We start from the raw sequence: 12684 nt of genomic DNA on the forward strand, positions 1-12684 counted from the left end.
CTGCCCAGACTGACCCCTCCTCCAGACACACAGGCCAGCGTGTCTACAGTTGCGTTTTTATTACCTTCATGTTCTGAAGCAGTTCATGACCACGAGTGCTTTGAGAACAGTTTTTACAATTAAAGCATTTCTTCAAGAAAAAGACAATCGTTCCTTCCAGAGCCAAGAAGCAGCCTCCCGTCCCTCCCCTCCTGCGGGAACAGCCCCGGTGGGGACCCCACCCAGTACCCTAGAAACTCAACAAAGCGGCCTCAGCCTCCCCGACCCGCTTCTTCAGCCTGGGCCAAGGGCAGCACACTGCTCGCAGGTCATACAATCTTGAGGTCCTTCAGGGCAGACTCCAGGCTCTGGGAGGAGACAAGCAGGACAGACAGGTTGGTTCTCAGCTGTCCTGTAGACACCCCACCACCACCCGCAGGGACCTGGTGCCAGACACAGAACCTGGCCTTTGGGGTCAGGCGATCTGGGTTTGAATCCCAGCCCTGAAGGAAGGTGCTGCAGAGGGTGCCAAGGGGTCCTCACTCCACTGAGGGGCCCTTCTGCAGGGACGAAGGGCTGGAGTGTCCAGGTGGCTGCCAGGGAGAAGGTGGGGGGTAGGGGGCCCGCCCTGGGGACCTGGGGGGAGGCAGGGGTGGAGGGCAGGCCTCACCCTCACGTCCCAGATGCTCATGCCGCCGTCCATGCCGGTGGTGCAAAACTGCGAGCACTTGGCCTTTCCCCCACTCAGCACCGAGATCTGGCTGCAAAGAGAAGGAGGGCTTTACAGATCCCACCCTGCCCTCCAGGAGCCCCCCGACTGCTGGGGGAGCCCGCTTCTGTGAGGTGTGTGCGCCCGGCTGGGAAGGATCACAGAGGACAGGGCTCCTGAATCTGCTCTAGGGGCAAGCAGCAGCCTGTGTGCAAGGGACACAGGGCGGCGTGGGCAGGGGACGTGCGCCCAGGGAGTCAGTGACAACACGGTGTTGTTGATGAGAAGCAGCCAAAGGTGGGGCTGGGAGGAGGCGGGGCTAGTTCCAGAGAGCCTTGGAAGGCAGGCAAAGCGGTCTGGTCTGAAGACATGGGACCCGGCGGCCACAGGAGGGCTTAACAGACAAGTGTCAAGGCCTGGCCGTGCTCTCTCATCTGCCACGGGTCGGACACCCACGGCTGGCAGGATTCAGGGTCTCTCGCTCCGATCCCACCTAGCTCTTCGAGGAGACCGCTGCCACACTCTCCATTCCGCGCCTCCCCGCCAGGTTCTACCCCCAGAGCCGCTGAGGCTCAGGCCCCGCCCGCTAGGAGTCCGTGGGTCGCTGCCCGGCCACCCCCCAGACCCGCACACCCGGCCCTGCGACAGTCCCACACCGTCCCGGGGCCGCAGAGGGAGGCTGCCTGCTCGCCCACCGCCTGATACTAGTCCCGCCGCCGGAAGAGACGGACCCGCCTTCCTAAGTGGACCCGCCCCCAGGCCCCGCCCCCACCTGACGCTGTTCTTGTGCAGCGAGTCCAGGCCGGCGCCCGCCGCCGCACTGCCCTCAGAGCTCGCCTTCTTGTCGAGGTTCTGGAAGCGCTCGCGGGCCGTGAGGCCGCGCTGCGAGCTCTGCTTGGGCACGTCCAGCCGCCCACCGAAGCTCAGCTTCCCCGCGGCGCTGTCGTAGGTGAAGAGCACCGGGAAGCAGTCGTGGCCCTGCGGCGAAGGGCAGGGCGGGGTGCCACTGGAGCGCTGGCCAGGGCAGGCGCAGCGCCCCCATTTTCCTCTAGGGGAACCCCAGGCCCTGGGGGAGGTGCAAGGCTAAGGCACCCCTGGCCACCAATCCAGGGGGAGCCGGAGGCAGGGCGTGGGTGTAGCGCCAGGCAGCCGATGCCCGCTCAGGGACCCCGGCTATAGTAACAGGGGCCAGATGTTGGGGCTGAGCACCTAAGAGCGGCCCCCTCTGCCCGCAAGGCCAGCATCCGGTTGAGAAAGCTGGTCTGGGACTCCCCTGGGAGGCCAGCAGCCCCGCTCCATCCAGTCACATGTGCTCTGGGGGAGACACGGGACCCTTCCCTAGGTAAAGTGGGCCTGATCCCTCCGGGACCCCAGTAAGTTTGCTGAGGCCTGAAGAGAGACTTGACAGAGCTGGGCAGGAGGGACGGAGGAAGAGTGGCACCTTTCTGGACACACGGTAGGACCCCCACCCGCCCCTGCCCACCACAAACACCCATTCTTTGAGTGCGGTGTGGCCCTGTCATTTCCATTGGCCAATAAAATGTAAAAGCAGGAAGGTCTGGCCCAGGGCATATCTCCCCACTTCCCCTGTCTCCAGATGGGAGACAGAGCCCCGCTCCCAGCACCCAGACCAAACAAAGTGAGCAAGAAGCAAACATTTCCCGTGTTAGGCCACTGCAGTTGGTGCCTTTGGGAATTTTTGTTGTCACCCCAGTGTAACCCCACCTATTCCGCATAGAGATATAGATGGACGGATGGATGGATGGATGGGAGGGAGGGAGGGAGGCAGGAGAGGCACGAGCGGGGACAAATTGAGGGCTGCCTGGGCATCTTGGGGCCCCTGGGAGACCTGCTGTCACCAGCCCCTCTCCCAGGCCCCCTCCTTACCGCTGCCACCAGACTGCTCTCCGTGATGAAGGTGACGGCCAGCAGCGGCAGCGTTTCAGAGGCCAGAGTCGCGACGCTGAGAGAGAGAGCGCAATGTCAGCCACGCTGGCTCCTGGTTCTCGGTGCCGGGGCGCACCCCAACTCGGGTGACCCGTACTCACGCCATCTTCTTGTCAGCATCAGCCAGGCACACGGTGCTGTCGTGGCTGACCCAGGCTACACGACTGCCGTTGGCCGAGAAGCAGACGCCATGCACCCAGCCGCAGCTACTGCTGGACTCGAACATCAGCTCCCCGAACGGCATCTTGGAGCCCCACGGGGTGGGTGCTGGCCGCTCCTCCACCTCCTTGATGTAGGCTGAGAAGATCCTGCCGGGAGAGGCAGAAAAGGGGATGGATGGGATCTGAGAGGGACCCAAGAAGGACCCCCCACTGCCCCGCTCTCCCAAACTGGCCTGTTGAGGCCAGAGCACCTAGCTGAGTTTGTGGGTACCCGGGCTGGCTTTTCACGACCTGCGCCTTCATGCTTGGAGAAGTCTGGGCCTCAGTGCCCACTTGTGCAATGGAGTGGGGCCAGGACGTCTCCCAGCTCCAAGTCCTGGGAGCTCTCAGGACCGTATCCGCTCCGTGCCCGGGGCCTCTGGTGCCTGCTGTAGCCTCACGGCCCAGGGGCGATTCAGAAACGCAGGCCATCTTGCCTGGAGCTGGGAGCCAGAGGCCTTGGGAGACTCAGGGGTGCTGGGCCCAAAATGAGAAACAGCCAGTGGCAGTTGGAGTCTCTGTGTTCCAGGTCTTAAGATGACAAGGCAGAGATCGTCCCAGCCTCAGTCATTTATATCTCAGTGTGAATAAAAACACCCACTCTTTTTCCCTCAGATGGAAATCAGGAAGCTGAAGGAGTGGGAGGTTCTAATGAGGACAGGACGGCCTAGAAAAGGGATCCTGCTGACATTAAAAAGTGGCAAAGGTGTATGTCCTTCTAAGACTCCCCATAGGCCAGACAGAGGACCCAGGAACAATCCTTCAAAGAGCAAAACCTCACAGAAGCTGGACTGAGGCCCAGGTCACCCGCTGGCAGCAGAGCTGGTCTGGAAGGCGGGGCTCTTGTGACAGGGCTCCCCACCACCCTCCGACCCCCGATGAATCCTGTGTTGACGGCGGGGCCCCCACTCTCACCGGCATTTGAAGTCGCAGGAGCCGGCGGCCAGGAGCACGCTGTTGGGGTGCCAGTCCAGGCTGAGGACGGTGGAGCGGATGGGCTTCTTGATGTGCTTGCACACCCACCTGGACACGGCGGCGGTCACACAGGTGTCAGGGGAGAGAGGGACAGACAGGTGAGCGCCCTCGGACCTCAGCGCCTCGGGCTCCAGGCTCCCACTGGGCCCTGCAGACCACAGAGGTCCCAGGAGGGAAGGGCCCAGGCCAGCTGGGTCCCTCCCTGGATAGGAGCACCACGCTGGTCACCTTTCAACCTCGCAACTACCCTGGGGCCGCCAGGTTAAGGAGAAGTCTGCTCACTGGTCAGGGTGGGACCTGAACTCGAATCTCTCGGACCCCAGTCCGAGCTCCCGCCCGGCCTCTGCCTCAGCGACCCAGGGGAGAAGGTCGTGACGTGGCTGGAACTCGTGAGTGGGCCCTGGAGCATGATGGCTGGTGCCGTGGGCAGATGATTTGCCTCAGGGCTTTGCTGGAAAGTGGGGATGGCAGCGGGGCTTCCCTCATAGCTCAGTCGGTAAAGAATCTGCCTGCAGTGCGGGAGACCCAGGTTCATATTCCTGTGTTGGGAAGAGCCCCTGGAGAAGGAAATGGCAACCCACTCCAGTATTCTTGCCTGGAGAATCCCCTGGATAGAGGATCCTGGCGGGCTACAGTCCACGGGGTCGCAAGAGTTGGACACGACTGAGCGACTAAACCACCACCACCACCAGGGATGGTAGCAGACGCCCAGTCCGGGGAGCTGCAGGGTCACTGCGTACAGGGCTTAGTGTGATGCCCGCAGAGGCGGCCCTGGTGTGGCTTGTACCCTTATTACTAGAGGGGGCTGGGGGAGGGCCAGGCGCTGTGCAGAGAGCCCCTCGCCTCACTGCCAAGGGCTGGAGAGGACACCCTTCTCGGGTCCTGTGAACAGGGTCCTGACTCCCCGCCTAGTGGCTTTGTGGGACCCTCCTGTCCCACCACCTGTTGGTCTGAAGCCCCAGGTCCCTCCAAACCCACTCTGACCCCGCCCAGGCACCCACCAGTCATTTTCCTGCTCGAAATAGCAGATGGAGATGACACGGGAGCCACTGCCCACAGCGAACTTTTTCTCATTGGGGGCCCAGCGCACACAGCGAGCGGCGCGGTTGATGCGCAGGATGACAAGCGTGGGCTTCCACGTGCGGCCCTTCAGCGTCCACACGTAGGCGTTGCGGTCTGTGCCACAGGTCACGATGCGGTTACTATCTGGGGCCCAGTCAATGCCTGTGGGGTGGGAGGAAGGACTAGGCTGGGGCCATCCAAGCAGAGGTGGCTCGACAGTATCCACAGAGGGGCTTCGAGGTCACAATCAGGATTGAATCAGGGAGTGCTGCTAGAGTTCACTGGGGGTGTTACAGCTCTCTCAGCTATCAGTAAACACACCGGAAGGCCAAGCCAAGAGACAAAAATAGAAATGGGTCCCTGGTAATGCTGATGTGCTGGATCAAGCCTTTCCTGAAGCCCTCAAACTTCTGTGTTTTTCAGTAACATGAACCCATCCATGTAACTGCTTTATAACTTAAGCCAGTCTGAATCAGGGTTCTCTCATCAATGCTTGCAACCTGAACTCTCCTACCTAAGAGTAGGTGGACGGCCTGGCTCTGCCTTGCCCTGCCCTCGTTCAAGAGGGTGATCCCAGCAGCCCAACCCACCTGTCACCTGCCCGTTGTGCTCCTTGAGTTCGTGCACCTGGACCCACTTGTTCCCGCTCTTCTCATAGATGTGCACCTCGTGGTTGTTGGGGCAGATAGCGATCTCTGCAGGAGAGACGGGCGGACGTGCTCAGACTCCCCTTCCCTGCCACGAGTCCCCCTCTTCACGGGCCACCTGGGCAGTACCTTGTCCTTCGTCACTGGCCTCTCCTCTGCCTCAGGTCCCGCTGGACGGCCTCCTCCTTGGGACACCTCCCCAGGACTTGGCCACTCCTTACCTGTGCCCACTACCCCCAACATCCCTAAGGCAGTCTTGCAGCTCTCCCTGCCTCCCCCCGCCCCCACCCAGCTCTGCCCCCTGGGGATACTAGGCTCCCGCCACGGTTTCTGGGCTGTTCCTGATGACCCTTGGGGTCGCTGCACCCACCCTGGCCTTTGCACGCTGACTTCCTTCACCTCCTTTGCATGCTGACTTTCCTTACTTCCTTCGGGTCTCCGTGCAAATGCCACCTCCCCCGAAAGGCCTCACGGGCCACCCTTTCGCTTTCCCCTTACTCTGCTTGTTCCCTTGGAGCTCATTTCATTGCAGGCCACATTTCCCACCCCCAAACCCTCACGAGCAGAGGACAGGCTACCTGCCCTGCGCCCACAGTAGTGCCCAGCACAGGCGGGGCTGCCCTCTGGTCTCTGACCCTCAAGGCCCGCTCGCCTGGCTGCCCTGCTTGGGGTCCCTTCTCTCCTGACACTCAGGATCTCAGGGTCAGGGGTGAAGCAGGGGTGCAGCTGGCACAGGGAGCCTCGGGGACTCACGGGTGCGGTCCTTGTTCCAGGCGTGGCAGCTGATGGGCTCCACCAGGAAGCTGTGATAGGCCATGGCTGCTTGGCTTCTGTGCCCAAGACAGGGAGGGAATGCAGGTCAGCATCCCTTCTGGCCTCGGGGGAGGGTGTCATCACCTGTGCCTCAGTTTCCCTGCGGGTGGAGCGCCGTCCCCCTCCAGGAGCACGCCAGGCCTGCTGGCCTTCGCGTGTGCTCTTTTCCCTCTGCAGGGAAGGTCAAGCCTGATGGTCCTGGGAGGCCAGTTCCACGTGCTAACCCTCTCCATGCCGCCAAATGCTCCCCCCGTTCTGTCCAGCAAACTCCTACTCATCTGGAAAGACCCAAAGTGAACTTGAACCCCTTCCCTCCCCGCCTCAGCCTCCCAGAGTCACAGGGAGCCCTGGGTGGAGCCCAGCCACGCTGCTTGCCAGCTGTGTGACCCCGGCACGTCACTCGCCCTCTCTGAACCTCGGTTTCCACATCTGCAAAATGGAAATAGGAATCCTGCCCTCCCCCGCTTTCCCGGAGATTTAAGAGGGTGAAATAAGACAACACATCACGCCTGGCACATAGTAGGTGTTCATGAAACAGCAACTCTTGGTCTAGAATGGATGTGCTGGCCCTCGGCGTGCTTCACCTGTGTAGGGTGGGCCTCCCAGCGGGGGCTGATCCTGGACACACGCACCTCAGGCCTTTGCATAGGCTGTTCCCTCAGCCTTCAAAGCTCTTATCCCAGATGCCCACATGGCTCCCGCCCTCCCCACTGCCATTCAAGTCTGGGTCCAAGGCCACTTTCTAAGCCAGGCTGCCGCCCGCCCCAGCCCCAGACTCTCCCAGTTCAGTTCAGTTGCTCAGTTGTGTCCAACTCTTTGCGACCCCATGGACTGCAGCACACCAGGCCTTCCTGTCCTTCACCAACTCCCGGAGCCTACTCAAACTCATGTCCATCGTGTCAGAGATGCCATCCAACCATCTCATCCTCTGCTGTCCCCTTATCCTCCCGTGGTCAGTCTTTCCCAATGAGTCAGCTCTTCACATCAGGTGGCCAAAGTATTGGAGTTTCAGCTTCAGCATCAGTCCTTCCAATAAATATTCAGGACTGATTTCCTTGAGGATGGACTGGTTGGATCTCCTTGCAGTCCCAGGGACTCTCAAGTCCCTTGTTTTCCCCTCAGATAACCCTACTGAGCACAGGTTGCATTGTCCTCCTTTATTCTGCGGTGTCTTTTTCCCCTGCTGGAATGTAACTCGCTTGATGGAGACATATACTTCTGGCCATCTTGTTCGCACTGCAATCCCCGGCGCCTAAATGCTTGGCACATATAAGTGCTCGATAAATATTTGATGAACACAGTTGTTTACTGCCATTAGCATCCAGCCTGAGTAAGTTATTTTTTTAAATGTTAAAAAAAAAAAAGGCCAAGCAACATTTCCTGAGCGCTCTGTATTCACCAGCTCTAAGCCCTCCTGTATTCTCAACTTGAACCCCAGATGACGGCTGTGGAGGCGGTGGTTTAGGGGGGGAGGCCACCTGCCCAGACCTGCAGCACCCCCACCCCCCCATGTCTGGGTGTCCCCAGGCCTTCAGCCACCTCCCCCATCTGACCGGGAGGTTTGTGGCCCAAGGCTGGGCCCTGGGAAGGCCACTTCTCAGCCCAGGCCTGAGCCCTGATGGCCCTGGCTGCTGCTGGAACCCTGGGGTCTCTCTCTGCCCCCAGCAGGGGTCTCAGCCAAGACCCCTGAGGGAGGAACAGCGCTGAGTTGGGGCCTATCGAGCTGCGGTGTCACCCACTGTGCTGCTGGGGACTCTGGTGCTCAGCGACCACAAATCCCACTTTAATTTATAGCAGGAAGTCCTGCAAATTTCCCAAGGCAGCAGCGGCCAGGCGCGCACAGGTGCACAGACAGGACGGGGCAGGGCCCACCTGGTCCCTCAGCCCCAGACCCAGTGGGTCCTCGGGCAGCCTTTGCTAAGAAAGAAAGTGGACACTCACAGCCAGGCTTGAGGCCACACACGTTCGTGCATGGTTAGCCTTGCACACGCATGACTGCTCCCCCACACACACGTGTGCTCAGCCTTGCACACACAAACACGAACACGCAGCTCCCAGGGCAGCTGCCTCCCCAGCCTCTGTCTCCTTATAAGGCCTCTTTTGTGTACAGTAAAGACCCCGGAAGTGGTGCCTGGGAGCCACAGGCCTAGGTCAGCGGGCCAGACGGGGTTTCCCCAGTGCTTCTGCTGCATCCGGGCTGGGCAGGCAGGGGGTCATCCATGTCTACACCGCAGATGCCAAGATGCAGGGTGGGTGCACCAGGCCTGTCCGCTAAGCTGTGCTTATCTGCCCTACTTTCCCCTAGGTCACCAGTGGTGGTGGGGGGGGTGGAGGTATAAGGTTAGATGCCCACTTTCAAACGCCAGCCGTGTTCTTCTTGGCCCTGACTCCAGGGGAGGCTGACCATCCTGGAGCCCTTCACCCTAGGTGGCCCAGAAGGAAAGAAGCCTCATGGCTGCAGCCCCAGGCGTCCTGGGGACTCAGAGCAGAACCTGACTTCCTGGTTCTGTCCCAGTCCTGCTGTGTGGCCGGGTACCTCTGCCCTTGTGGGCTCTTGGTGACAGTGTCCAGACCTGTGGGCCGGACTCCTAACAGTCTAGTGACATTTCAGGGTTTCAGGCTATGAAGATGGAGAGGTTGGGTCTGCAGAGGACAGATAACACAGCTGAGAGGACTCGGGGAGCCCTGGCCATTTGTTTCCTGGGACCCAAAATTTCTCAGTGTGAGAGGGAGGTACGGTAGCGCAGTGGGACAGGCAGGCTCAGAGCACACCTGTCAGCGAGTCACACCTCAGTATAAATTCAGATGGGATACTCCCTCGTCTACTAACCCACACCTTAAAGCAGCGAGGGGGTGCAGCTGAAAGGAGTGGGAAAGAGGAAGACAGACGTGTTTCCCCTTTTTCATAACTTCTGCAAAGCAGTTGAAGCCAGCAGGGCCTCCCAACCCCCACATGTTACAACTGAGGAAGTGGGAGCCCAGGGAGGGGTGTGGCTTCTCCAGCCACTGTAGCCTTGGGGCTCAGCCTCCTGGCTCCTGGGTCAGGGGATCATTCTGTGTGATCAGACCCAGGAAAGCAGCCTTCACACCAGGCCACCAGCCATAGGAACTGTGCCTTCATCATTCCCAGGGAAATCTCCGCCCTGCCAAGGGGCTGGGGGTGGGTGCCACTGCTCGCCAGTCACCCCAGAGGAAAGTGCCCTGGGGGCTGCTCTGCCCAAAGATGTGGACAAGGCAATGCTGCAGTGCTGCCTTCTGGTGGAGACTAAGGCGGGATGAGGCCATGGCCCCGGGGACACTTACCCACTTATCCCTGTGACCCTGCCTCTGAGCCAGCTCTGTGGACCCACTTGCTTGTCGAGGACAAAGAGAGAGGAGAGGACCCTGGGGATGGCATTGCAACTGGGACCCCATGACTAATGCTCCATGCCCCCATCACCCTGGAAACAGTGAGTCTGGGGGAGCATGGCCAAACCCCAACAGACTCCCCCTACTCCACCGCTACCCCACTGGCTCCAAGCTGCCCGCTACCAACCTGGAGCCAGGATCTTTCTGTGCTTCAGGTAGCACTTCCCCCGTGTCTGGCATATGGTGGTGCTCAGGATGAATGGATGGGGGAATCACCCAGGGCTGGGGTTTGAGGGTGCAGGGAAGGGACAGCAGCCTGAAGGCTGGAGGAGCTTTGGGTGTCCAGGCAGGGGGTGCCAAGGACCACATACCAGGGTGGGGACATACACTCCATGGGCGCAGGGGTATTTGTTTTGTTTGTAAGTGCTTCCCCAGTACCAATCAGAGTGCCCAGCACATAGTAGGTGCTCAGTAAATATTCCTTGACTGTGATTGCATGAATGAATCACATCTATCTTAGTTTATTCCTTACAGACCAGCCCTATTATTTCACTGGTACATATATGCAACTTGTAAATATTTACTGGGGAGTATGTGCTCAAGGCTTTTTCCTGATAGGGTCCATGATCAGAAAAGCTTGGGGATCTTTCATTTAAAAGGTCCTCTGTGAGGATCTGGGGAGAATACAGCTCCCTTCCAAAGCAAAGCAAACCAGGTGAAGCTCCCAGCTGCTCAGCCAAGGGTCTCAAGCCTCACGTCTCTTCCCTACACGCTGGGTTCACATCCCGATTCTCTTGATACTGACGGGGTGCTCCCTGCCAATGCTTCTCCACATCTCTGTCCAGAAAAGGCTGGGGCTGGACGAGGCACTGGGTGTACGTCCTGTCTTGCTTCCAGAGAAGCTTTGCCAGCCCGGCCTTTTCTGCATCCAGAGGTTTGGCTGCATTTGAGGCTGAACTAGGCAGGAGCTGCCTGGAGCAAAGAACTCTGCTCTACAGACACTCAGGGAAGTCCCCACCCAGCTCAGCCACCCGAGGGAGCTGCCAGCAAGCCATTTTGCACTGGTGCTGAGCTGTTACTCAACTTCCTGTTGTGTGTGGAACAACCCTAGTCACCCCAACAGACCAACCGATCCCTCCTCCCCAACTCCACTGCTGAGGTCTTACAAGCCAGGCAAAGTCAAGTCAAGCAAGACAAGTGAAAATCATCCTAAGGCACCATAAAACTTTAGCTAAAAGAATACAGACCAAACAAAACCCCCAAACACATGAAACTCAATGCTGGCAAGACTATGGAGAAATTCTCATTTGTTGCTGATTTGTAAGTCTCTCTGAAGGGCAGTTTGGTAACATCCGATTCCAAACCAACCAGGTGGAAACAAATGGAACAAAATAACATTAACAGGAACTTAAAAATTGTTAACATTTTTTTGTGGCATAAATTCATTTCAATGCTAAAAAACACAGCCACTGCCTTTTTTTTTTTTTAAAGCAAACATGTTCATAGTAACTCTCTTTATAATGGTCACAAGACAGAAAAATGCAGATGACTACAAACATGGAAAGAGAAACAGCGAACACGTTGGGATAAGATGTATGTGGATTACATACACATACCTAACTAATTTACTTGGCTTCTTTAAATGCCCAGAATTTACCCAGGACTTTGACATACATTCTCTTGTATGCCCTAAGAGAAGCCCAAGAACTCTTCTAGTGTTTGTTTTAACCTTCATGTTGTAGAGTAGGAAATGGATGCAGACAAAAAGCAAACTGCGCCAAGTCACCCAGCGCCTAAAATGGCACCGTGTGGGATTCTGACCCTAAATCTCAGAGGTGATAAGCTTATAGGCAGGCCTTATAATAAAAGCAAGGACAGTAACAGCCCACATTTAGCCCGTGTGTGTGTCTGGCACGCTGCCAAGTGTCTTAGACACATGATCACATGTAAGCCTCCCAGCTTGAAAGTTCCTCATTTTCCAGGTAAGTAAAGTTGTGGCCCAGGGCGGTTAGGCGGCTTGCTAAGGTCAGTGGCCAGTGAAGGAAGACCCTGGCGCTCTTAGCAGCTTCTGGTCTGGAAGACCTTGCCAGCCAGGGTGCTCTTAATCACCGGGTAGCAGTGGCCGCCAGGCGGGAGGGGTTCCCGGGACAGCCCAGATGAAACGGAGAGCCCTCCAGCTCCGCGACTGCACCGGGCCCGCTAAGGCTGCTTCATGCCAGTAAACCTCTGTGTCACCGTCGCCGCCCCGAGGTCCCGGCCCTGCCCCAGTCCTGGCCGCGGCCCCTGGGCCGCCGGAGAGAGAGGGGCCGCTCGGAACGCGGCGGTCCAGCGCCCGCGAGCTCAGGAGGTCCGCCTTCCGGACCCGGGCAACCCCCCACCGCATCGGACCCCTTCGACCTGGCCCCGGGGTCGGGGGCGGGCTGGGGGCCGGGAGAGAAGGAGGGAGAGGGGAGGGGCGAGGCGGGCGGGGGCGCCAGCTCATTTCCCCGCTGGAGGAACCCGGAAGGCTGAAGGATGGAGGGGAAGTGACTGGGCGTGGGGGCCCTCCGGCTCGAAATAACGGGGACCACCGACGGCCGGGCAGAGTCAGGGGTGGGGGGACGGTAGAGAGGGGAGGCCGAGACGGCCGGGCGCGGAGGTGGACGCGCGGACCCGCGCGCCCCGAAGGCACGGAGTGTGGGGAGCGCTGCGGCGCCCTCGCCCGAAGGAGGTCGCTCACCCGCCAGCACCCCGCGCCCCGAGCGCGCCCGCTCACGTCCAGGGGGGCCCTCAGTGCCCCTTCTCGTCCCTGAGCTCCCCGCGGCCCCCCATCTCCTGGCGACCCCCCCGCAACGCCCTCCCCACCTGCACGCGCCCCCTCCCCGCGCTCCCCTCGATCCCGCCCTTCCGGGCTGCCCCCGCGCCCCCCTCACCTCGGGGCGCCGCGGCCGCGGACTCTGGGCAGTCGACGCGCCGAACCGGCTCTGGGCGCCGCGCTGCGCGGCCACTTCCTCGTGGGCGGGGG

The 12684-nt window shown here is 59.6% G+C and overlaps 1 protein-coding gene across 1 annotated transcript; it reads right to left on the reverse strand.

Annotated features, from left to right (window-relative positions):
* Positions 1-40: 40 nt before the first annotated feature.
* On the reverse strand, positions 41-12634 carry ARPC1B (actin related protein 2/3 complex subunit 1B). The gene is given in 10 exon segments (NM_001014844.3): positions 41-347; positions 650-740; positions 1461-1666; positions 2576-2651; positions 2737-2943; positions 3751-3858; positions 4812-5034; positions 5463-5567; positions 6273-6349; positions 12593-12634. Coding segments are annotated over 9 exon segments (1119 nt in total). The 5' UTR covers positions 6337-6349; positions 12593-12634; the 3' UTR covers positions 41-308.
* Positions 12635-12684: the final 50 nt, after the last annotated feature.

The sequence above is a fragment of the Bos taurus genome, chromosome 25, assembly GCF_002263795.3.
Source record: "Bos taurus isolate L1 Dominette 01449 registration number 42190680 breed Hereford chromosome 25, ARS-UCD2.0, whole genome shotgun sequence".
Classification (NCBI taxonomy): domain Eukaryota; kingdom Metazoa; phylum Chordata; class Mammalia; order Artiodactyla; family Bovidae; genus Bos; species Bos taurus.